Here is a 26486-nt window from a genome sequence, read left to right as displayed (position 1 = left end):
CCCTGATCGATCACTACCGGTGCAGTCTGCACAAGGACGGGAGTTGGCCTGCAGGGACACCACTCTTACGTTTGACCAGCTGGTGGACCTGTCCATCCGGCTGGATAACCTGCTGGCTACCCGCGGACGTCCGAATCGGGGCCTGTCAGTTCCATCCCCCAGCACCACCGCTCCGACGCCCATGGAGCTGGGAGGTGCTGCGCTTAGGGCGACCGGAGTAGGGGCGTTCCCTGTACCATCTGTGGCCGCAGAGGGCACACTGCTGGTCGGTGCTGGGGAGGTTCTTCTGGGAGTCGAGACAGCAGGCAGGGCACTCTCGTGTCACCCCAGGTGAGTTGGCACCAGGCTCACTCAGAGCCTCCTGTTGCTCACATGTTTTTGTTTATACATTTTCCTGAGTTTTCCCCGCATTCCCAGCATAAGGCGCTCGTAGATTCAGGCGCAGCTGGGAATTTTATTGACAGAGCATTTGCCCGTAGTTTAGGGATCCCCATTGTTCCTGTGGATATGCCCTTCCCTGTGCTCGCCCTAGATAGTCGACCATTAGGGTCAGGGCTAATTAGGGAGGCCACCGCTCTACTGGGCATGGTTACGCAGGAGGGTCATAGGGAGAGAATTAGTATTTTCCTTATTGATTCTCCTGCGTTTCCCGTGGTGCTGGGCCTACCCTGGTTGGCCTGTCATGACCCCACTATTTTGTGGCAACAGAGGGCTCTCAAGGAGTGGTCATGAAAGTGCTCGGGGAGGTGTTTAGGGGTTTCCGTCGGTGCTACTACGGTGGAAAGTCCAGACCAGGTCTCCACCGTGCGCATCCCCTCTGAATATGCCGATTTGGCTCTCGCCTTCTGTAAGAAGAAGGCGACTCAATTACCACTCCATCGACGGGGGGATTGTGCGATAAATCTCCTGGTAGACGCAGCACTTCCCAGGAGTCATGTGTATCCCCTGTCACAGGAGGAGACGGTGGCTATGGAAACATATGTCTCCGAATCCGTCCACTTCACCTGCCTCCTCGAGTTTCTTTTTTGTGAAGAAGGATGGAGGTCTGCGCCCGTGCATTGACTATCGAGGTATCAACCAAATCACTGTGAGGTACAGCTACCCGCTGCCTCTCATAGCCAGTGTGATAGAGTCAATGCACGGGGCGCGCTTCTTCACAAAATTGGATCTCAGGAGCGCTTACAACCTGGTGCGTATCCGGGAGGGGGATGAGTGAAAGACGGCATTTAGTACCACCTCAGGGCACTATGAGTACCTCGTCATGCCGTACGGGTTGATAAATGCTCCATCAGTCTTCCAGGCATTTGTAGACGAGATTTTCCGGGACCTGCACGGGCAGGGTGTAGTGGTGTATATCGACAACATTCTGATATACTCACTACACGCGCCGAGCACGTGTCCCTGGTGCGCAGGGTGCTTGGACGACTGTTGGAGCATGACCTGTACGTCAAGGCTGAGAAATGTCTGTTCTTCCAACAGTCCGTCTACTTCCTAGGGTACCGCATTTCCACTTCAGGGGTGGAAATGGAGAGTGACCACATTTCAGCCGTGCGTAATTGGCCGACTCCCACCACGGTAGGGGAAGTGCAGCGGTTTCTAGGGTTTGCCAACTACTACCGGAGGTTTATCCGGGGCTTTGGTCAGGTAGCGGCTCCCATTACCTCACTGCTGAAGGGGGACCGGTGCGACTGCAGTGGTCGGCGGAGGCGGACAGGGCTTTTGGTCACCTGAAGGCTCTGTTTACCTCGGCTCCCGTGCTGGCTCATCCGGATCCCTCTTTGGCGTTCAAAGTGGAGGTGGACGCGTCCGAGGCTGGGATAGGAGCCATGCTCTCTGTGCTCAGGTACGCCACCAAAGCTCCGCCCCTGTGCTTTCTTTTCGAAGAAGCTCAGCCCGGCGGAGCGTAACTATGATGTGGGGGACCGGGAGCTGTTGGCTGTTGTCAAGGCTCTGAAAGCGTGGAACATTGGCTTGAGGGAGCTAACCACCCTTTTCTCATCTGGACTGACCACCGCAATCTGGAGTACATCCGGGTGGCGAGGAGACTGAACCCACACCAGGCAAGGTGGGCCATGTTCTTTACCCGTTTTGTTTTCACCCTGTCCTACAGACCAGGTTCCCAGAATGCTAAGGCAGACGCACTGTCCCGGATGTATGACACAGAGGAGCGGTCCATAGATCACACTCCCATACTTCCAGCTCCTTGCCTGATGGCACCGGTGGTGTGGGAGTTGTACGCGGACATCGAGCGGGCGTTACATACAGAGTCTTGAAGGAGTTCCCACATATGCTGCGCACCTGTTGGCTGCTTTTCTTTCAGTTTGCAGTCCAAATCATCCCAAACCATCTCAATTGGGTTCAGGTTGGGTGATTGTGAAGGTCAGGTCTTCTGATGCAGCACTCCATCACTCTCCTTCTTGGTCAAATAGCCTTTACACAGCCTGGAGGTGTGTTGGGTCATTGTCCTGTTGAAAAACAAATGATTGTGCAACTAAGCGCAAACCAGATGGGATGACATATCGCTGCAGAATGCTGTGGTAGACATGCTGGTTAAGTGTACCTTGAATTCTAAATAAATCACTGACAGTGTCACTAGCAAAGCACCCCCACACATCATACGTCCTCCATGCTTCACGGTGGGAACCACACATGCGGCGATCAACGTTCACTTACTCTGTGTCTCACAAAGACAGGGCGGTTGGAACCAAAATTCTCAAATTTGGACTCGTCAGACCAAACGACAGATTTCCACCAGTCTAATGTCGATTGCTCGTGTTTCTTAGCCCAAGCAAGTCTCTTCTTCTTATTGGTGTCCTTTAGTAGTGGTTTCTTTGCAACAATTTCGACCTGATTCACACAGTCTACTCTGAACAGTTTGTTTGTTTAATCCATTTTAGAATAAGGCTGTAACGTAACAAAATGTGGAAAAGTCAAGGGGTCTGAATACTTTCCGAAGGCAAATGTATATACAGTACCAGTCAAAAGTTTGGACACACTTACTCATTCAAGGGTTTTTCTTTATTTTTACTATTTTCTACAATGTGTAATAACAGTGAGGACATAAACTATGAAATAACACATATGGAATCAATCATATGTGTTCAACAAATCAAAATATATTTGAGATTCTTCAAAGTAGCCACCCTTTGCCTTGATGACAGCTTTGTACACTCTTGGCATTCTCTCAACCAGGTTTACCTGGAATGCTTTTCCAACAGTCTTGAAGGAGTTCCCACATACGCTGAGCGCTTGTTGTCTGCTTTTCCTTCAGTTTGCGGTCCAACTCATCCCAAACCATCTCAATTTGGTTGAAGTCGGGTGATTATGGAGGCCAGGCCATCTGATGAATCACTCCAACACTCCTTACTGGTCAAATATACCTTACACAGCCTGGAGGTGTGTTGGATCATTGTTCTGTTGAAAAACAAACGATAGATGGGATGGCGTATCGCTGCAGAATGCTGTGGTAGCCACTCTGGATAAGGGTGCCTTGAATTCTAAATAAATCACTGACAGTGTCACCAGCAAAGCACCCCCGCATCATCACACCTCCCCTTCCATGCTTCATGGTGGGAACCACACATGCGGAGATCATCCGTTCACCTTCTCTGCATCTCACAAAGACACCACGGTTGGAAGCAAAAAGCTAACATTTGGACTCATCAGACCAAAGGACATAAAGGAAAGAAATTTCACAAATTAACTTTTAACAAGGCACACCAGTTAATTGAAACGCATTCCAGGTGACTACCTCATGAAGCTGGTTGAGAGAATGCCAAGCGTGTGCAAAGCTGTCATCAAGCTAAAGTGTGGCTTCTTCCACCGGTCTGTTACGTGAACTCTGTGAAGCATTTATTTGGGCTGCAATTTCTGAGGCTGGTAACTCTAATGAACTTATCCTCTCTAGCATAGGTAACTCTGGGTCTTCCTTTCCTGTGGCGGTCCTCATGAGAGCCAGTTTCATCATAGTGCTTGATGGTTTTTGCTACTGCACTTGAAAACTTTCAAAGTTCTTGAAATGTTCCGTATTGACTGACCTTAATTTCTTAAAGTAATGATGGACTGTCGTTTCTCTTTGCTTATTTGAGCTGTTCTTGCCATAATATGGACTTGGTATTTTACCAAATAGGGCTATCTTCGGTATACCACCCGTACCTTGTCAAAACTCAACTGATTGCCTCAAATGCATTAACCTGTCTGGCACCAGCGTTCCGCTAGCGGAACTCCTCCCACATTCCACTGAAAAGGCAGAGCGCGAAATTCAAAAGATATTTTTTAGAAATATTTAACTTTCACACATTAACAAGTCCAATACAGTAAATGAAAGATACACATCTTGTGAATCCAGTCAACATGTCCGATTTTTAAAATGTTTTACAGGGAAAACACCACATATATTTATGTTAGCTCACCACCAAATAGAAAAAAGGACAGACATTTTTCACAGCACAGGTAGCATGCACAAAGCCAACCTAACTAACCAAGAACCAACCAAACTAACCAAGAAACAACTTCATCAGATGACAGTCTTATAACATTTTATACAATAAATCTATGTTTTGTTCGAAAAATGTGCATATTTGAGGTATAAATCAGTTTTACATTGCAGCTACCATCACAGCTACCGTCAGAAATAGAACCGAAGCAGCCAGAGTAATTACAGATACCAACGTCAAATACCTAAATACTCATCATAAAACATTTCTGAAAAATCGATGGTGTACAGCATAGGCACGTTAGCGATAGGGAATAAACCAGCAAAATATATTAATTTTCACTAACCTTCATAAACTTTCATCAGATGACAGTCCTATAACATCAGGTTATACATATACTTATGTTTTGTTCGAAAATGTGCATATTTAGAGCTGAAATCAGTGGTTATACATTGTGCTAACGTAGCATCTTTTTCCCAGAATGTGCGGATATTTTTATGACACTCAACTATTCTGACCAAATAACTATTCATAAACGTTACTAGAAAATACATGTTGTATAGAAAATGATAGATACACTAGTTCTTAATGCAATCGCTGTGTTAGAATTCTAAAAATAACTTCATTACGATATGCAGTTTACGTTATGGCGAGAGCGTGCCCAAAACCTGGCCGCAAACGACTATTTCACATGTTCGACAGATATATGAAATAGCATCATAAAATGGGTCCTACTTTTGATGATCTTTCATCAGAATGTTGTACAAGGGGTCCTTTGTCAGGAACAATCGTTGTTTGGATTTAGATTGTCCTCTTCTCCAGTCAATTAGCACGGAAAGCTAGCAAAGTGGCGCTAAGCTCTCCTTCCTGAACAAAGGCACACAACGCAACACGCCTAACGTCCCGAATAAATTTCAATAATCTAATAAAACTATATTGAAAAAACATACTTTACGATGATATTGTCACATGTATCAAATAAAATCAAAGCCGGAGATATTAGTCGTCCATAACGACAGCTTATCAGAAGGCAAATCCAGGTCCCTTCACGCGCTCTCCAGAAAACAGGAAACTGGTGACACGTCATGCCGAGAGCTATTATTCGACCCCAGATCAAGTTACACACTCAATTTCTTCTCTCACTGCCTGTCGACATCTAGTGGAAGACGTATGAAGTGCATCTATACTAATATATATTCAGGACATTAATAGGCAGGCTCTAGAACAGTGCATCGATTTCAGATTTTCCACTTCCTGTCAGGAAGTTTGCTGCAAAAGGAGTTCTGTTTTACTCAGATATAATTCAAACGGTTTTAGAAACTAGAGTGTTTTCTATCCAATAGTAATAATAATATGCATATTGTACGAGCAAGAATTGAGTACGAGGCCGTTTAAATTGGGCACGATTTTCCCCCAAAGTGAAAACAGTGCCCTCTGTCCTCAACAGGTTAAGAAGGGAAGAAATTACACAAGTTCACTTTTAACAAGGCATATATGTTACTTGAAATGCATTGCAGCTGACTACCTCATTTTTTTTCACCTTTATTTAACCAGGTAGGCTAGTTGAGAACAAGTTCTCATTTGCAACTGCGACCTGGCCAAGATAAAGCATAGCAATTCGACACATACAACAACACAGAGTTACACATAGAATAAACAAAACATACACTCAATAATACAGTAGAAAAATAAGTCTATATACAATGTGAGCAAATGAGGTGAGCTAAGGGAGGTAAAGGCAAAAAAAGGCCATGGTGGCGAGGTAAATACAATATAGCAAGTAAAACACTGGAATGGTAGATTTGCAGTGGAAGAATGTGCAAAGTAGAAATAGAAATAATGGGGTGCAAAGGAGCAAAATAAATAAATACAGTAGGGGAAGAGGTAGTTGTTTGGGCTAAATTATAGATAGGCTATGTACAGGTGCAGTAATCTGTGAGCTGCTCTGACAGCTGGTGCTTAAAGCTAGTGAGGGAGATAAGTGTTTCCAGCTTCAGAGATTTTTGCAGTTCGTTCCAGTCATTGGCAGCAGAGTACTGGAAGGAAAGACGACCAAAGGAGGAATTTGCTTTGGGGGTGACCAGTGAGATATACCTGCTGGAGCGCGTGCTACGAGTGGGTGCTGCTATGGTTACCAGTGAGCTGAGATAAGTCGGGGCTTTACCTAGCAGACTTGTAGATAACCTGTAGCCATTGGGTTTTTGCGACGAGTATGAAGCGAGGGCCAGCCAACGAGAGCGTACAGGTCACAATGGTGGGTAGTGTATGGGGCTTTGGTGACAAAACGGACGGCACTGTGATAGATTGCATCCAGTTTGTTGAGTAGAGTGTTGGAGGCTATTTTATAGATGACATCACCGAAGTCGAGGATCGGTAGGATGGTCAGTTTTACGAGGGTATGTTTGGCAGCATGAGTGAAGGATGCTTTGTTGCGAAATAGGAAGCCGATTCTAGATTTAAATTTAAATTGGAGATGCTTAATGTGAGTCTGGAAGGAGAGTTTACAGTCTAACCAGACACCTAGGTATTTGTAGTTGTCCACGTATTCTAAGTCAGAGCCGTCCAGAGTAGTGATGCTGGACGGGAGAGCAGGTGCGAGCAGTGATCGGTTGAATAGCATGCATTTAGTTTTACTTGCGTTTAAGAGCAGTTGGAGGCCACAGAAGGAGTGTTGTATGGCATTGAAGCTCGTCTGGAGGTTAGTTAACACAGTGTCCAAAGAGGGGCCAGAAGTATACAGAATGGTGTCATCTGCGTAGAGGTGTATCAGAGAATCACCAGCAGCAAGAGCAACATCATTGATGTATACAGAGAAGAGTCGGCCCGAGGATTGAACCCTGTGGCACCCCCATAGAGACTGCCAGAGGTCCGGACAACAGGCCCTCCGATTTGACACACTGAACTCAATCAGAGAAGTAGTTGGTAAACCAGGTGAGGCAATCATTTGAGAAACCAAGGCCGTCGAGTCTGCCAATAAGAATGTGGTGATTGACAGTGTCGAAAGCCTTGGCCAGGTCGATGAATACGGCTGCGCAGTAATGTCTCTTATCGATGGCGGTTATGATGTCGTTTAGGACCTTGAGCGTGGCTGAGGTGCACCCATGACCACCTCTGAAACCAGATTGCATAGCGGAGAAGGTACGGTGGGATTCGAAATGGTCGGTAATCTGTTTGTTAACTTGACTTTCGAAGACCTTAAAAAGCAGGGTAGGATAGATATAGGTCTTTAGCAGTTTGGGTCTAGATTGTCACCCCCTTTGAAGAGGGGGATGACCGCGGCAGCTTTCCAATCTTTTGGAATCTCAGACGATACGAAAGAGAAGTTGAACAGGCTAGTATTAGGGGTTGCAACAATTTTGGCAGATCATTTTAGAAAGAGAGGGTTCAGATTGTCTAGCCTGGCTGATTTGTAGGGGTCCAGATTTTGCAGCTCTTTCAGAACATCAGCTGTCTGGATTTGGGTGAAGGAGAAATGGTGGGGGCTTTGGCGGGTTGCTGTGGAGGGTGCCGGGCAGTTGACCGAAATTCTCAATTATAGTGGATTTATCGGTGGTGACAGTGTTTCCTAGCCTCAGAGCAGTGGGCAGCTGGGAGGAGGTGCTCTTATTCTCCATGGAATTTACAGTGTCCCAGAACCTTTTTGAGTTAGTACTACAGGATGCATATTTCTGTTTGAAAAAGCTAGCCTTACCTTTCCTAACTGCCTGTGTATATTTGTTCCTAACTTCCCTGAAAAGTTGCATATCACGGGGGCTCTTCGATGCTAATGCAGAACGCCACAGGATGTTTTTGTGCTGGTCAAGGGCAGACAGGTCTGGAGTGAACAAAGAAGTATATCTATTCCTATTTCATTTTTTTTTTTGAATGGGGCATGCTTATTTAAGATGGTGAGGAAGGCACTTTTAAAGAATAGCCAGGCATCATCTATTGATGGGATGTCAATGTCATTCCAGGATACCCCGGCCAGGTCGATTAGAAAGGCCTGCTTGCTGAAGTGTTTTAGGGAGCGTTCGACAGTGATGAGGGGTGGTCGTTTGGTCGCTGACCCATTACGGATGCAGGCAATGAGGCAGTGATCACTGAGATCTTGATTGAAAACAGCAGAGGTGTATTTGGAGGGCGAGTTAGTTAGGATGACATCTATGAGGGTGCCAGTGTTTACGGATTTGTAGTTGTACCTGGTAGGTTCATTGATAATTTGTGTGAGATTGAGGGCATCAAGCTTAGATTGTTGGATGGCCGGGGTGTTAAGCATGTCCCAGTTTAGGTCACCTAATAGCACGAGCTCAGAAGATAGATGGGGCGCAATCAATTCACATATGGTATCAAGGGCACAGCTGGGGGCAGAGGGAGGTCTATAGCAAGCGACAACAGTGAGAGACTTGTTTCTGGAATTTTTAGAAGTAGAAGCTCGAATTGTTTGGGTACAGACTTGGATACTAATACAGAACTCTGCAGGCTATCTTTGCAGTAGATTGCAACACCACCCCCTTTGGCAGTTCTATCTTGGTGGAAAATGTTATAGTTAGCGATGGAGATTTAAGGGTTTTCTGTGGTTTCCTAAGCCAGGATTCAGACACGGCTAAGACATCCGGGTTGGCAGAGTGTGCTAAAGCGGTGAGTAAAACAAACTTAGGGAGTAGGCTTCTAATGTTAACATGCATGAAACCAAGGCATTTACGGTTACAGAAGTCAACAAATGAGAGCACCTGGGGAGTGGGAGAGGGGCTAGGCACTGCAGGACCTGGATTAACCTCTACATCACCAGTCGAACAGAGGAGAAGTAGGATAAGGGTATGGCTTAATGCTATACGAACTGGCTGTCTAGCACGTTCGGAAAAGAGAGAGTAAAAGGAGCAGGTTTCTGGGCTCGATAGCATAGATTCAAGGCATAGATTCAGACAAAGGTAAGGTAGGATGTGAGTACATTGGAGGTAAACCTAGGCATTGAGTAATGATGAGAGAGATATAGTCTCTAGAGACGTTTAAACCAGGTGATGTCATCACATATGTAGGACGGGGAACAACATGGTTGGTTAAGGCATATTGAGCAGGGCTAGAGGCTCTACAGTGAAATAAGACAGTAATCACTAACCAGGACAGTAATGGATGAGGCATATTGATATTCGAGAGAGGCATGCTTAGCCAAGTGAACATATGGGTCCAGTGAGTGGTTGGGCTGACTGGGAACACGGCGATTCAGACAGTTAGCAGGCCGATGCTAACAAGCTAGCAGTTAGCAGACCGGGGCTGGCAAGCTAGCAGTTAGCAGACCGGGTTAGCAAGCAAGCAGTTAGCAGGGGCTAGCAGTTAGCAGACCGGGGCAGGCAAGCTACCAGTTAGCAGACCGGGGCAGGAGAGCTAGCAGTTAGCAGACCGGGGCAGACGGGGGCTAGCAAGTTAGCCTTTGGGGGACGTCGCAATGGGTGTAAGTCTGTTTTTGCTTCTTCGTGCGGTGACGTCGATAGACAAGTCGTGGAATTAGTAGGGTTCCAGGTAGCTCTAGGTAGCTAGCAGGTTAGCAGAATGGGCCTTCAGCTGGCGTCGCGCCTGAGGGGCCTGTTGGAGTCCTCGGGCAGATTATGTCGGTATTCCAGTCGTAGAGGATCGGCGGGGTTCCGTGCCCCGTACCGGCAGTAGAAGGTGGTTGAGAGAATGCCAAGAGTGTGCAAGGCTGTCATCAAGTTAAAGGGTGGCTACTTTGAAGAATCTAAAATCTAAAATATATTTTGATTTGTTTAACACTTTTAGTAGAAAAAATGTAGAAAAAAATAAAGAAAAACCCTTGAATGAGTAGGTGTGTCCAAACTTTTGACTAATACTGTACATGTATTCACTAGTAACTGAAATATGATCAAATATATTTCATTTACAAACAGTTTACTAATAGCTAATAAGCCTTTTAATAAAGTTTTATAAGCTTAAAATAAAGTTGTACCTCCTCTCCCAGGTTTGCGCGGCGGCTCCACAAGATGGTGCGGCGGCTTGTGCCGGATTGCAACGTGCGTTTCCTGCGCTCGGAGGATGGAAGTGGGAAGGGAGCGGCCATGGTGACAGCAGTGGCGTTTCGGCTGGCTATCCAGCATGCCGGGCGGCAGCGTATCCTGGACGCTCTGCGTCTGAGCCAGGAGCAGCTGCTGGACGTGAAAAGGAGGATGGGAGAGGAGATGAACAGAGGCTTGGCCAAGGAGAGTCATGATCAAGCCACCGTCAAGATGCTACCCACCTTTGTTCGCTCCATGCCTGACGGCACAGGTACAGGGTCAAGAGGAGAAGATGGAGAGAGGAGGGAGAGGGGTGTTATCTGTGGGAGAATCTCAATGGCATTTTCTTGATTCCTCATGTCGTCTCTCCTTGCCCGCTTTTCAAAACCAATTGGATTAGAAAGTCAGAGGGGAGTGACCTCTGACCTCATCCAATGGGTTTTTAGGAGGTGAGGACAGGGGACGCGAGTAATCAAGGAAATGCAGTTGAGAGGGAGCCACTGATGGGCCTTGAAAATCCTTGAAAATAGATGGATGTCCTTGGCAGGGCTATAACAGGAAACTGAGAAGAAAGCCTTAAGCTGTTACAAATAAAAACACAAACTCAATATAGTTGCAAATTATTAAAACCTAATCGAATTATAATGGACTTATAATACAGTTTCTTGATTGTGTCTAGCTCACTAATAGTCACCTAAATGAAAGCTAGACAATCAGGGAGCATGGAAAATTCCAAAAACAATGGATAGAGGACTATTTTTATACAATTATTGAAAGCGAGGAAATGTAATACATTTTCAGTACGGCCCTCCGTTTGTTTAAGACCCAATGCAGCTCCTGGGGTAAATGAGTTTGACACCCCTGGGTTAGAGAGATGGGCCAGCAATCAAAATCTCAGCGGTTGGAAATCCATGGCTGACAAAATGTATGTTAGGATGTGAGCACCTACTGCTGTTGTGGTCCTTAACAAGGCACATAACCCCCAAACGGCTAAATATAATTTTGGAGTGTTATCTTACTTTCTTAGCTTCTCTCCCCATTGTGCTCATTGAACTCATCAGAGAGCGGTGAATTCTTGGCCCTGGACTTGGGAGGGACCAACTTCCGGGTACTGCTGGTGCGTGTGCGGTGCGGGAAGAGACGCAGTGTGGAGATGCACAACAAGATCTACTCCATTCCCCAGGAGGCCATGCAGGGCACTGGAGAGGAGGTAAACCGTGTTTTCACTGACAGCCGTTCTGAACTTGAGCACCTCGTGCAATGAAGTTTCCCCCAATCTTTCCTGCTAATTTGGGAACTTTTGGTTGTCTGTGTGTGAGAAATGCTGTAAATTAAGAGGACTCTATGTATTTTGAAAGATGAGACTTGAGGATTATATTCTTGTTCTTTTTGAAAGCGACAACTGTAGGACAACAGTATCTTCTTAGGCTATTCAAATATTTGGGCAATAGGCTGCTGTTCATAACTTTAATTTGTCTTCAAACTTTTATAATTGGCGTAGGAGGAGAGGTTATTGGCCATTTAGATTTTAACCTCACATGGAGGAATTTTTTCGCCCTGCACTGATAATTTAAACTTGATTTAACTTGTCATTATATTTTTCTATAGGCCATTGATATTGTTTGTTCTCTTTCATTATCAGTCCCATGGCTACCGTACGTTTTTAGGATATTTAAACAACTTTGAGATGGAACGCCGTTAGATTCATTCATTGTTTGATCGGGAGAAAGCCATGCATGCATAAAACGATGAAAGCGTAGCCTAGCCCAAAGTCATATTCATATTAAAGGGAGAGAAGGGAATATAGCCTACGTTTTTTTTGAACAGCTAGACAATATAGTTAAGGAGTGTCAGTTATAAAACATGTACAAGTTTAGGCTAAAAGGCCCATGCATCCGACAGAGAGAGAAAGAGAAACAATATTTTCTGAATGGACATTTTGTGCTGCTTTGGTGGAATTCTCTGCTGTCTAGCCTACATTCCTCTCTTGCGTTCTGTAGGCCTGTACAACATAGGCTATTTATTGAAATAAGCTAAAGCAAATAGGAATGGCGCCAGTCAAGTTCAAATAGGCTAAACCACCGTCTGTCAATTCACTATGTCGTCACCATCGACAATGGCTTTCAATTATCATCCATAGATATAAAATATTGGCCAACCCTAATAGGTAGAGCTCAGTCCCAGTCCACTGCATTGGTAATTTGACCTATCTTTTCTCTCTTTCTCACTCACTCTTTTCTATTTCCCTTTCTCTCTGTCATCTCTCGTTCTCTCCTTCTCTCTCTGTTCTCTCTCTCCCTGTCAGCTGTTTGACCACATAGTGCACTGCATTGCTGACTTCCTGGAGTACATGGGTATGAAAGGAGCGTCCTTGCCCCTCGGCTTCACCTTCTCCTTCCCGTGCCATCAGAGCAAACTGGACCAGGTAAAAAAAGCAAACACACACACACACACACACAGACACCACATATACACACCACACATACACAAAAAGCAATGCATTTCAATCGTTTTTTTATCGATTGACCCACTACTGCTGAAACTCTCACAGACAAAATGTTGAGAAGACTAGAGAACACTCATCGTGCTCTGTCTGCACCTCATCATTCCCAGGCCAACGCTTGGAAGGACAAGTGTTGACAGGAGTGGTCGGAGTGCAACACATGGTCTATTCACGCATGCTCTAGGTGCCTGTAGCCTGTGATCCTGACATAGCATAGACCTTTTTTGTGTGGAGTGCCAATTTACAATTTACCCTACCATTTCTAACGATCTGCGTGCCAGTTAGGATTTTCATATGTGCATTAGAACTAATTGTGCCTATTGAATATCTAATTGCTCACAAATGGAAGAATTCCATAGCTTACTAAAGAGAGGTGCTGTCCATCAGCACCACAGGCTTGATCTTGGAACACAGTTTCTCTTGGTGAATGATAGTGACATTCTTTTTTTTTTACACCCCTTTTTCTCTCCAATTTCGATCTTGTCTCATCACTGCAACTCCCCAACAGGCTTGGGAGAGGCGAAACATGACCCGCCTAACCATGCTCCTTAACACCCGCCAGCTTAACCCAGAAGCCAGCCACACAAATGTGTCGGAGGAAACACCGTTCAACTGGCGACCTGGGTCAGCCTGCAGACACCCGGTCCGCCACAAGAAGTCTCTAGGGCACGGTGAGCCAAGTAAAGCCCCCCCCGCCCAAACCCTCCTCTAACCCTGACGACGCTGGGCCAGTTATGTGCTGTCCAATGGGACTCCCAGGAATGAACCCGGGTCTAGCACTCCTGAGTGGCCTTAGATCGCTGGGCCACTCAGGAGGCCCGGCCAATCTTTTCTTCAATCAGCTTTGCAAATCTTTTTTGTTTCCCCACCATAGCGGGGGCACCGTCAGTTGTAATAGCGAGATGTTTTTAATATCGACACCTCTCTCCTCAAAATTATCTGTGAATGCTTTTGCTACATCTTCCCCTTTAGTAGTACCATGCATGGGTTATAGACCAAGCGGCTCCTCACTTACCTACTCTGGGTCACAGTATCTTGCAACAACCGTCAGGCGTGGAATGTCATTCACATCCACACTCTCCTCAAGAGCCACACTAAACATAGGTGCATCTTTTAACGCTACAGTTTGCTGTTCCTTTACATTTTCAACCATTTTCAACCATCTCCGTAACGCGCCCTTAAACAGTTCTGGCAGACACAGGCATGTCTTTGAGATGATTTTGTCTTTGTTAGGCAATCCATCAAATTAAGCCTGGGAATTACTAAGTAAAGCCTCCTTGATATATTCTCCATTAGTAAATGGTTTTCCATGTTTAGCAAAGCACTGCTCAACTTTGTAGCTCTCCTCTGTAGCTTGATTTTTGACTGCACGTAGATTTGTAAACACACTGCTTTGCTTTTCATACCTGGACACTACCCTTTTGATTCCTTCAGCCTTGTTCGCCTCATCCATGAAGTTTTTCCCATGTCTCGTTTCAAAATGACGCCATACACTTAATGTCCAACAAACAACAGTTTTACAACAGAGAGCGCAAACAGAACGGTCCTTCAGTAAAACAAATTTATATTCCTCTGTCTGTGTTCTTTTGCCCATCTTAATCTTTTCTGGTGGGGTAAGTGTGTGTGTCAGAGCTGTGAGTAAGTTGACTATGCAAACAATTTGGGATTTTCAACACATGAATGTTTCTTATAAAATCAAGAGGTCAAGAGACAAAGAAAAAGCCACATCTCAGACTGGCCAATAAAAATAAATGATTAAGATGGGAAAAAGAACACAGACACTGGACAGAGGAACTCTGCCTAGAAGGCCAGCATCCCGGAGTCGCCTCTTCACTGTTGACGTTGAGACTGGTGTTTTGCGGGTACTATTTAATGAAGCTGCCAGATGAGGACTTGTGAGGCATCTGTTTCTCAAACTAGACACTCTAATGTACTTGTCCTCTTGCTCAGTTGTGCACCAGGCCTCCCACTCCTCTTTCTATTCTGGTTAGAGCCAGTTTGCGCTGTTCTGTGAAGGGAGTAGTACACAGCGTTGTACGAGATCTTCAGTTTCTTGGCAATTTCTCACATGGAATAGCCTTCATTCCTCAGAACAAGAATAGACTGACGAGTTTCAGAAGAAAGTTCTTTGTTTCTGGCCATTTTGAGCCTGTAATCGAATCCAAAAATGCTGATGCTCCAGATACTCAACTAGTCTAGAGTGCCAGTTTAATTGATTCTTTAATCAGCACAACAGTTTACAACTGTGCTAACATAATTGAAAAAGGGTTTTCTAATGATCAATTAGCCTTGTAAAATTATAAACTTGGATTAGCTAACACGACGTGCCATTGGAACACAAGAGTGATGCTGATAATGAGCCTCTGTACACCTATGTAGATATTCCATTCAAAATCAACCGTTTCCACCTACAATAGTCATTTACAACATTAACAATGTCTATACTGTATTTCTGATCAATTTGATGTTATTTTAATGGACAAAAAATGTGCTTTTCTTTCAAAAACAAGGACATTTCTAAGTGACCCCAAACCTTTGCACTGAAGTGTGTGTGTGTGTATATGTATATGTATATACAGTGGGGAGAACAAGTATTTGATACACTGCCGATTTTGCAGGTTTTCCTACTTACAAAGCATGTAGAGGTCTGTAACCTTTGTCATAGGTACACTTCAACTGTGAGAGACGGAATCTAAAAAATAAAAAAAATCCAGATCCAAATGATTTTTAAGTAATTAATTTACATTTTATTGCATGACATAAGTATTTGATCACCTACCAACCAGTAAGAATTTCGGCTCTCACCAACCTGTTAGTTTTTCTTTAAAAATCCCTCCTGTTCTCCACTCATTACCTGTATTAACTGCACCTGTTTGAACTCGTTACCTGTATAAAAGACACCTGTCCACACACTCAATCAAACAGACTCCAACCTCTCCACAATGGCCAAGACCAGAGAGTTGTGTAAGGACATCAGGGATAAAATTGTAGACCTGCACAAGGCTGGGATGGGTTACAGGACAATAGGCAAGCAGCTTGGTGAGAAGGCAACAACTGTTGGCGCAATTATTAGAAAATGGAAGAAGTTCAAGATGACGTCAATCACCCTCGGTCTGGGGCTCCATGAAAGATCTCACCTCGTGGGGCATCAGTGATCATAAGGAAGGTGAGGGATTAGCCCAGAACTACACAGCAGGACCTGGTCAATGACCTGAAGAGAGCTGGGACCACAGTCTCAAAGAAAACCATCAGTAACACACTACGCCGTCATGGATTAAAATCCTCCAGCGCACGCAAGGTCCCCCTGCTCAAGCCAGTGCATGTCCAGGCCCGTCTGAAGTTTGCCAATGAACATCTGGATGATCCAGAGGAATAATGGGAGAAGGTCATGTGGTCTGATGAGACAAAAATAGAGCTTTTTGGTCTAAACTCCACTCGCCGTGTTTGGAGGAAGAAGAAGGATGAGTACAACCCCAAGAACATCATCCCAACCGTGAAGCATGGAGGTGGAAACATCATTCTTTGGGGATGCTTTTTTGCAAAGGGGACAGGATGACTGCACCGTATTGAGGGGAGGATGGATGGGGCCATGTATCGCGAGATCTTGGGCAACAACCTCCTTCCCTCAGTAAGAGCATTGAAGATGGGTCATGGCTGTGTCTTCCAGCATGACAACGACCCGAAACACACAGCCAGGGCAACTAAGGAGTGGCTCCGTAAGAAGCATCTCAAGGTCCTGGAGTGGCCTAGCCAGTCTCCAGACCTGAACCCAATAGAAAATCTTTGGAGGGAGCTGAAAGTCCGTATTGCCCAGCGACAGCCCCGAAACCTGAAGGATCTGGAGAAGGTCTGTATGGAGGAGTGGGCCAAAATCCCTGCTGCAGTGTGTGCAAACCTGGTCAAGAACTACAGGAAATGTATGATCTCTGTAATTGCAAACAAAGGTTTCTGTACCAAATATTAAGTTCTGCTTTTCTGATGTATCAAATACTTATGTCATGCAATAAAATGCCAGTTAATTACTTAAAAATCATACAATGTGATTTATTGGATTTTTTGTTTTAGATTCCGTCTCTCACAGTTGAAGTGTACCTATGATAAAAAATTACAGACCTCTACATGCTTTGTAAGTAGGAAAACCTGCAAAATCGGCAGTGTATCAAATACTTGTTCTCCCCACTGTATATGTATGAGTCCACCTGTGGTAAATTCAATAGATTGGTCATGATTTGGGGCTCCCGAGTGGCGCAGAGGTCTAAGGCACTGCATCTCAGTGCTACAAACCCTGGTTCGTTTCCAGGCTATATCACAACCGGCTATGATTGGGAGTCCCATAGAGCGGCGCACAATTGGCCCCGCGTCGTTAGGGTTTGGTCGGGGTAGGCCGTCATTGTCGCTGTTGCTGCTGGGGATTCTCTGATCCACCTCTACGCAGACGACACCATTCTGTATACCTCTGACCCTTCTTTGGACACTGTGTTAACTAACCTCCAGACGAGCTTCAATGCCATACAGCTCTCCTTCCGTGGCCTCCAACTGCTCTAAAATGCAAATAAAACTAAATGCATGCTCTTCAACCGATTGCTGCCCGCACCTGCCCGCCCATCCAGCATCACTACTCTGGACGGTTCTGACTTAGAATATGTGGACAACTACAAATACCTAGGTGTCTGGTTAGACTGTAAATTCTCCTTCCAGGCTCACATTAAGCATCTCCAATCCAAAATTAAATCTAGAATTGGCTTCCTATTTTGCAACGAAGCATCCTTCACTCATGCTGCCAAACATACCCTCGTAAAACTGACTATCCTACTGATCCTCGACTTTGGCAATGTCATTTACAATATAGCCTCCAACACTCTACTCAACAAACTGGATGCAGTCTATCACAGTGCCATCTCTTTTGTCACCAAAGCCCCATATACTACCCACCACTGCGACTTGTACACTCTCGTTGGCTGGCCCTCTCTTCATACTCGTCGCAAAAACCCACTGGCTCCAGGTCATCTACAAGTCTCTGCTAGGTAAAGCCCCGCCTTATCTCAGCTCACGGTAACCATAGCAGCACCCACCCATAGCACGCGCTCCAGCAGGTATATCTCACTGGTCACCCCCAAAGCCAATTCTTCCTTTGGCTGCCTTTCCTTCCAGTTCTCTGCTGCCAATGACTGGAACCAATTGCAAAAATCACTGACGCTGGAGACTCATATCTCCCTCACTAGCTTTAAGCACCAGCTGTCAGAGCAGCTCACAGATCACTGCACCTGTACATAGCCCATCTGTAAATAGCCCATCCAAATACCTCACCCGCATACTGTATTTATTTATTTATCTCTACTTGCACATTCATATATATATATATATATATATATATATATATATATATATATATATATATATACACTGCTCAAAAAAATAAAGGGAACACTTAAACAACACAATGTAACTCCAAGTCAATCACACTTCTGTGAAATCAAACTGTACACTTAGGAAGCAACACTGATTGACAATACATTTCACATACTGTTGTGCAAATGGAATAGACAAAAGGTTGAAATTATAGGCAATTAGCAAGACACCCCCAATAAAGGACTGATTCTACAGGTGGTGACCACAGACCACTTCTCAGTTGCTATGCTTCCTGGCTGATGTTTTGGTCACTTTTGAATGCTGGCGGTGCTCTCACTCTAGTGGTAGCATGAGACGGAGTCTACAACCCACACAAGTTGCTCAGGTAGTGCAGTTCATCCAGGATAGCGCATCAATGCGAACTGTGGCAAAAAGGTTTGCTGTGTCTGTCAGCGTAGTGTCCAGAGCATGCAGGCGCTACCAGGAGACAGGCCAGTACATCAGGAGACGTGGAGGAGGCCGTAGGAGGGCAACAACCCAGCAGCAGGACCGCTACCTCCGCCTTTGTGCAAGGAGGTGCACTGCCAGCGCCCTGCAAAATGACCTCCAGCAGGCCACAAATGTGCATGTGTCAGCATATGGTCTCACAAGGGGTCTGAGGATCTCATCTCGGTACCTAATGGCAGTCAGGCTACCTCTGGCGAGCACATGGAGGGCTGTGCGGCCCCACAAAGAAATGCCACCCCACACCATGACTGACCCATCGCCAAACCGGTCATGCTGGAGGATGTTGCAGGCAGCAGAACGTTCTCCACGGCGTCTCCAGACTCTGTCACGTCTGTCACATGTGCTCATGTGCTCAGTGTGAACCTGCTTTCATCTGTGAAGAGCACAGGGCGCCAGTGGCGAATTTGCCAATCTTGGTGTTCTCTGGCAAATGCGAAACGTCCTGCACGGTGTTGGGCTGTAAGCGCAACCCCCACCCGTGGATGTCGGGCCCTCATACCACCCTCATGGAGTGTGTTTCTGACCGTTTGAGCAGACACATGCACATTTGTGGCCTGCTGGAGGTCATTTTGCAGGGCCCTGGCAGTGCTCCTCCTGATCCTCCTTGCACAAAGGCGGAGGTAGCGGTCCTGCTGCTGGGTTGTTGCCCTCCTACGGCCTCCTCCACGTCTCCTGATGTACTGGCCTGTCTCCTGGTAGCGCCTGCATGCTCTGGACACTACGCTGACAGACACAGCAAACCTTTTTGCCACAGTTCGCATTGATGTGCCATCCTGGATGAACTGCACTACCTGAGCCACTTGTGTGGGTTGTAGACTCCGTCTCATGCTACCACTAGAGTGAGAGCACCGCCAGCATTCAAAAGTGACCAAAACATCAGCCAGGAAGCATAGGAACTGAGAAGTGGTCTGTGGTCACCACCTGCAGAATCACTCCTGTTTTGGGGGGTGTCTTGCTAATTGCCTATAATTTCCACCTTTTGTCTATTCCATTTGCACAACAGCATGTGAAATTTATTGTCAATCAGTGTTGCTTCCTAAGTGGACAGTTTGATTTCACAGAAGTGTGATTGACTTGGAGTTACATTGTGTTGTTTAAGTGTTCCCTTTATTTTTTTGAGCAGTGTATTTAATAAATTAGGAAACAATTATAAAAACCTGTTTTTGCTTTGTCATGGTATATTGTGCGTAGATTAATAAGGGGGGGGAAACAATTTAATCAACTTTAGAATAAGTCTGGAACATAACAAAAACATTTTTGGGGGGGTGGCTTGCCAAGCCTTGGCGTGCCAAAACAAATACCCTCACGTGCCAAGGCTGGCCTTCATGTCTTAGGTTTCCGACTAATCAACATTCCAGATAAAGATGCCTGTCCTAATGTGATGTCCGTTCCTCCTACTTCTCCTCCAGGGCATCCTGCTAAAGTGGACCAAGGGTTTCAAAGCTACTGGCTGCGAGGGGGAGGATGTTGTCACTCTACTGAAGGATGCTATCTACCGCAGAGAGGTCAGAGGTCACACCTACTGACTGGGCTTTCTCAAAATCCTACACTGCCCAGAATCAAAACAGTACCTGTAGGATCTCAAATCCTTTAAAAATGGAATATAATACCGTGAAAGTACACCGTCCGTAACCATTTTGGAAGTTGATGTTAAAGTATACCAGTCTCAAATCTGAAATCCTCTGGTTATAGCACACTGTTCCATGTTAGTGATCCGTACTTCTTCGTGTTGATGTTTTTGTAGGAGTTTGACCTGGACGTGGTTGCCGTGGTGAATGATACGGTGGGCACCATGATGACATGTGGCTACGAGGACCCACTGTGTGAGGTGGGCCTCATCGTAGGTGAGTCTCAGAGCCTACGGGATGTGCCTTCTGAGCCACAAGGACACGTTCCTGACCCGTTTTCCCTTGTTTTGTATTTATTTAGTATGGTCAGGGCGTGAGTTGGGTGGGTTGTCTATGTGTGATTTTCTATGTTGGGATTTTGCGTTCGGCCTGGTATGATTCTCAATCAGAGGCAGCTGTCAATCGTTGTCCCTGATTGAGAATCATACTTAGGCAGCCGGGGTTTTGCGTGTGTTTTGTGGGTGTTTGTCTACCGTGTTAGTGTTTTCACCACATGGTACTGTTTCGGTTTTCTGCACTTCGTTTATTGTTTTGTATTTCAGTGTTCAGTTTCGGTTTTAATAAATCATCATGAGCACGAACCACTCTGCATATTGGTCCGATCCTTCTCGCCTCTCCTCGTCTGATGAGGAGGACGAAATAGACAATCGTTACACTGTAACAGATCAACAACGGTCTCCCTTTTATTTCAATGAGTTTCCTCTCTCTCACTCACTCACTCACTCTCTCACTCACTCACTCACTCACTTCCCCTCTTTCCAGGTACTGGCACCAACGTGTGCTACATGGAGGAGATGCAGAACATGGAGCTGGTGGATGGGAGCGAAGGGAAGATGTGTGTTAACATGGAGTGGGGGGCGTTCGGGGACCACGGAGAGCTGGACAACTTCAGCACAGACTTCGACAAAGCCGTGGATGAGCACTCCGCCAACCCTGGCAAACAGACGTAGACTATTACTGTTTGTTTGCAGTTGTGTTATAATTAAGCAATAAGGCCAGAGGGGGTATGGTATATGGCCAATATACCATGGCTAAGGCTTTCAGCCAATCAGCATTCAGGGCTTGATCCACCCAGTTTATAATAAAGAAAGAACACCCTTAGTTGAGGTGTTGACTTACAAAGGATGAACTGAACAAAGAAAGGAGTTTGTAACTTAATCTCCTTCTTGTGAGTGTATTGGATTTATTATTTACTGTTTTTTCAAGTTGATTGATGTATCTTTGGAGGCTGGGGACTACAAGACACACACCAGGGCAATAACACTTTCATCCATAAAGCCTGATAGCTGGTTTTCCAGGGGTAAGCCACAGGAATCAAGTGTCTTTGTCTCGCTCTCTGTCTCTTGCTCTCTCTCGCTCTCTCTCTGTCAGGTATGAGAAGATGATCAGTGGGATGTACCTTGGGGAGATAGTGAGGAATGTACTGCTGGAGTTCACTACTAAGGGACTGCTGTTCCGAGGCAAACTCTCTGAGAGGCTCAAGACCAGAGGCATCTTTGAAACCAAGTTCCTCTCCCAGATCGAGAGGTGAGTCAGTGTCTAGTGTCTGGTCATGTTTGTGGTAACCACACCTTCAATCAATATCTAGTGTTGATGCATGACGAGCAAGAGCAAGAAGAAGATTGGAAAAGTGTTTCATTAAAAAAAGTTGCTTAAAAGTTGACAGCCATGGTGGGAGCAATGTGTGAATCCCTTTTTCTGTGTATCAAAGCTATTCGATTTCGATATGTCTAGCAAAGGTTGGAGAACAACGTGTGCTATTTATGTTCATAAAAAGTGATGATTTGATATAGATGTCGTTGATATTTACTTGACTGTTGTCTGTGCCCCTCTGGTAGTGACCGTGTGGCCCTGAGGCAGGTGCGCTCCATCCTGCAGCACCTGGGTCTGACCAGCTCTACGTGTGACGACAGCATCCTGGTGAAGGAGGTGTGTAGCGTGGTGGCTCGCCGCGCAGCCCAGCTCTGTGGTGCCGGCCTGGCTGCCGTGGTCGATAAGATCCGGCAGAACCGCAACCTCCCTGAGCTCAAAATTACAGTGGGTGTCGACGGAACACTCTACAAACTACACCCACAGTAAGTGCTTGTTTTTTTGTGATAATACTGTCAGGTTAAAGCTCACAAAACATATTCAACCACAAAGACCAGGGAGGTTTTCCAATGTCTCGCAAAGAAGGGCACCTATTGGTAGGGGGGGGGCAGGCAGAGATTGAATATCTCAACAACAAAAAATATATATTTTTGAGCAATGTTAAGTTATTAATTACACTTTGGATGGTGTAGTGACTACAAAGTTACACCTAGTCCTTCCTAACAAAGTTGCCGAAGAGGAAGGAAAGCGCTCAGGGGTTTCACAATGAGAGCAATGGTGAATTTAAAACAGTTACAGTGTTTAATGGCTATGATAGTAGAAAACAAAGGATTTACTCCACAATACTAACCTAAATTACAGAGTTAAAATAAGGAAGCCTGTACAGAATATAAATATTCCAAAACATGCATCCTGTTTGTAATAAGGCACTCACGGAAAACTGCAAATCGTGGCAAAGAAATACATTTTATGTACTGAATATGAAGCATTAAGTTTGGGGCAAATCCAACACAATACATAACTGAGTACCACTCTTCATATTTTCAAGCATGGTGGTGGCTGCATCATCTTATGGGTATGCTTAATATCGGCAAGGATTAGGGAGTTTTTTTAGGATGAAAAACGGAATAGAGCTAAGCACTGGCAAAATCCTAGAGGAAAACCTGGTTCAGTCCGCTTTCCAACAGACACTGGGAGTCAAATTCAGCTTTCAGCAGGACAATTACCTAAAACACAATGCCAAATAGGTTATACAAGGGAGTTGCTTACAAATAAGGCATTGAATGTTCCTAGTTACAGTTTTGACTTGAATCAGCTTGAAAATCTATGGCAAAACTTGAAAATGGCTGTCTAGTAATGATCAACAAACATCTTGACAGAGATGTCAAAGGTTCTAATCTGTATTTAGTCAGGGGTGTGAATACAAATGTAAATGAGATATTTCATTTACAATAAATTAGCAAAAATGTCTAAACATGTTTTTGCTTCGTCAGTATGGGGTATTGTATGTAGATAGGTGAGGGGGAAAATAACTATTGAACCCATTTTGAATTCAGGCTGTAACATAACAAAATGTAGAAAAGGTCGAGGGTTAAGAATACTTTCTGAAGGCACTATAACTAGAAATCTGGAAGTTTTTTACTTTATTGTCTTTAGTTTCTCTTTTTTAAATCTGGCTGAATCTATGAATTAAATTAGTGGGCGACAAAAAGATAAACATTGAGATCTTCTAACCTAACTTTTTATGCAAGCTGTCTGTTTCCATGGTTTTGATAACATTCTCAAAGGTCTTCTTTTTTTTTACTGTAGGCTACAAAATATAGTTATTTGGTTTCTTTATGCATTTTTTTCCCAAATATATTTAATTTGAGTGATATAGTGTTGAAATCAGCAGTAAGCATCTAGGAATCCTAAAGTCTACCCTCAAATGCCTTTTCACCGCATCTTTTTACAGTAGCTGTGAGTACATGTGCATCTACCTATGCGCATCTACCTCATTCTCTTGCTTCTGGCTATGTGAGCTCACTCCCCTGCATTCCCTGCAGCTTCTGGTCTATTGTCTTATGTTCAGAAATAACATTGTAAACTGCCTCTCATCTCTCGTCTTCACAGCTTCTCCAACTTCATGCATGAGACTGTCAGGGACCTGGCGCCGCAGTGCAAGGTCACTTTCATCCAATCAGAGGATGGCAGTGGGAAGGGGGCGGCTCTCATAACGGCGGTGGCCTGTCGCATCCGAGATGCCGGGCAACGCTGAGCAGGGGGAGTTCTGGGTACGCTGAGGACAAGGGCTGTCTCCCAAAATGGCACCCTATTTCCTATGTAGTGCACTACATTTGACCAGAGACTTTGGTCAAACGTAGTGTACTATATAGGGAATAGGGGCCATTTGGGACTCATGAAGGACTGGATCACAACAGGGACAGCACAGGATGACAAAGGGATACTGGAAAAGGAGCGCAACGGACTTCTTACTGACAGATTTGCTAGGCCACATCGCATCTGTTAAGCAAATTATGTCATGTTCACAAGCCTGCATCACCAGTTTTTTTGTACTATTTTATTTGATTATTGTTGTATGTGTCTGTTTGTCCTAGTTTGAGAGCGCTTGTGTGGGTGTGAACGCGTTGTGAGCAGTGGGGTAGGAGATGGTGTGTTTGTAAGAGAAAGTGTGTAGCAGCTGGGCCACATTAAATAGGGACTTTGCAGAGAATTCTTGAGGCTGTTATTTCTGCCAACAGCATAGTACTGAGTAAAGGGTCTGAATACTTTTTATTTCAGCTTTTTATTTTTAATACATTTGCAAAAGTGTCTAAAAACCTGTTTTTGCTTTGTCATTATAGGGTGGGGTGTTGTGTGTAGATTGATGAGGGGGAAAAAACTATTTTATCAATTTTAGAATAAGGTTGGGAAAAGTCAAGGGGTCTGAATACTTTCCGTATGCACTGTATAAGTGATTTTGTTGAGCTTCGCAATATATTTGAGAAAGCTTTGGATCATTTGCACATGATGCGCGAAAAATGCTAATATCGGTTCAATGACATGGTTCCGTGCCACAAATGCGTGAACATTAGCATGTGGAAACAGTGCCAGGGTAACTAAACCAAAGCATGGATTGCTGTCATACCGCGTCCATAGACTGCTCAAACCATTGTGTATTTTTTTTAAACTATCTCTTTAAGTACTTGAAAGATTTTGAATAGTACTTGAACCCAGGTCTGGGAGTAACCACTAACATAATAGAATAAATGGTGCCGGAGAAGAAGGCTGACGTTTTACGTGTCCCCAACCAATTGTGTTTCTTCGTTCGTTTATTTGTGTTGTTTGTAACTTTAAAAAAACAACTTATATTGTTGTAACGGTTTTCTTCCGTTGGTGAAGGAGAGGACCAAAATGCAGCGCGGCTAGTGTTCAACATGTTTAATAAACAAAGAGACGATAACGTGAACACTATACAAAATAACAAACGTGAAAACCGAGACAGTCCTATCTGGTGCAGAACACAAAGACAGAAGACAATCACCCACAAAACCCAACACAAAACAAGCCACCTAAATATGGTTCCCAATCAGAGACAATGACAAACACCTGCCTCTGATTGAGAACCATATCAGGCATACATAGAAATAGACAAACTAGACACACAACATAGAATGCCCACCCAGCTCACGTCCTGCCAACACTAAAACAAGTAAAACACACAAGAACTATGGTCAGAACGTAACAGTACCCCCCTCCTGAGGTGCGGACTCCGAACGCACCACCTAAAACTCTAGGGGAGGGTCTGGGTGGGCATCTGTCCGCGGTGGCGGCTCCGGCGCTGGATGAGAATCCCACTCCACCATTGTCTTTGTCCCCCTCCTTAGCGTCCTTTGAGTGGCGACCCTCGCCGCCGACCTTGGCCTAGGAACCTTCACAAAGGTCCCCAGTAGACTGAGGAAACTCATCCGGACTGAAGGGCAGCTCCGGACTGAAGGGCAGCTCCGGACTGAAGGGCAGCTCCGGACTGAAGGGCAGCTCCGGACTGAAGGGCAGCTCCGGACTGAAGGGCAGCTCCGGACTGAAGGGCAGCTCCGGACTGGCGGGCAACTCTGGTCGCTCCTGACTGGCGGGCGACTCTGGTCGCTCCTGACTGGCGGGCGGCTCCTGACTGGCGGGCGGGTATAGCGGCTCCTGACTGGCGGGCGGGTCTAGCGGCTCCTGACTGGCAGGCGGCTCTAGCGGCTCCTGACTTGCGTGCGGCTCTGGCGGCTCCTGATTGGCGGGCGGCTCTCGCGGCTCCTGACTGGCGGGCGGCTCTGGCGGCTCCTGACTGGCGGGCGGCTCTGGCGGCTCCTGACTGACGGACGGCTCTGACGGCTCGGGACAGACGGGCGGCTCGGGACAGACGGGCGGCTCTGACGGCTCGGGACAGACGGGCGGCTCTGACGGCTCGGGACAGACGGGCGGCTCTGACGGCTCGGGACAGACGGGCGGCTCTGACGGCTCG

The 26486-nt window shown here is 45.6% G+C and overlaps 1 protein-coding gene across 1 annotated transcript in view; it reads left to right on the top strand.

Annotated features, from left to right (window-relative positions):
* LOC129826536 (hexokinase-2-like) overlaps positions 1–25273 on the top strand; it is a 75346-nt gene extending 50073 nt beyond the window's left edge. The window contains exons 10-18 of the mRNA XM_055887390.1: positions 10387–10691; positions 11482–11630; positions 12726–12845; positions 20189–20284; positions 20524–20623; positions 21170–21353; positions 21779–21934; positions 22246–22482; positions 24110–25273. Of these exons, the coding sequence (XP_055743365.1) occupies positions 10387–10691; positions 11482–11630; positions 12726–12845; positions 20189–20284; positions 20524–20623; positions 21170–21353; positions 21779–21934; positions 22246–22482; positions 24110–24254 (1492 nt within the window). The 3' untranslated portion in view covers positions 24255–25273. The remainder of the gene's footprint in view (positions 1–10386; positions 10692–11481; positions 11631–12725; positions 12846–20188; positions 20285–20523; positions 20624–21169; positions 21354–21778; positions 21935–22245; positions 22483–24109) is intronic.
* The last annotated feature ends 1213 nt before the right edge of the window (positions 25274–26486 follow it).

This window comes from Salvelinus fontinalis, chromosome 28 (assembly GCF_029448725.1).
Source record: "Salvelinus fontinalis isolate EN_2023a chromosome 28, ASM2944872v1, whole genome shotgun sequence".
In the NCBI taxonomy this organism is placed as follows: domain Eukaryota; kingdom Metazoa; phylum Chordata; class Actinopteri; order Salmoniformes; family Salmonidae; genus Salvelinus; species Salvelinus fontinalis.
Note: the sequence above shows the minus strand (reverse complement) of the source record. Positions and strands in the feature narration are given on the sequence as shown.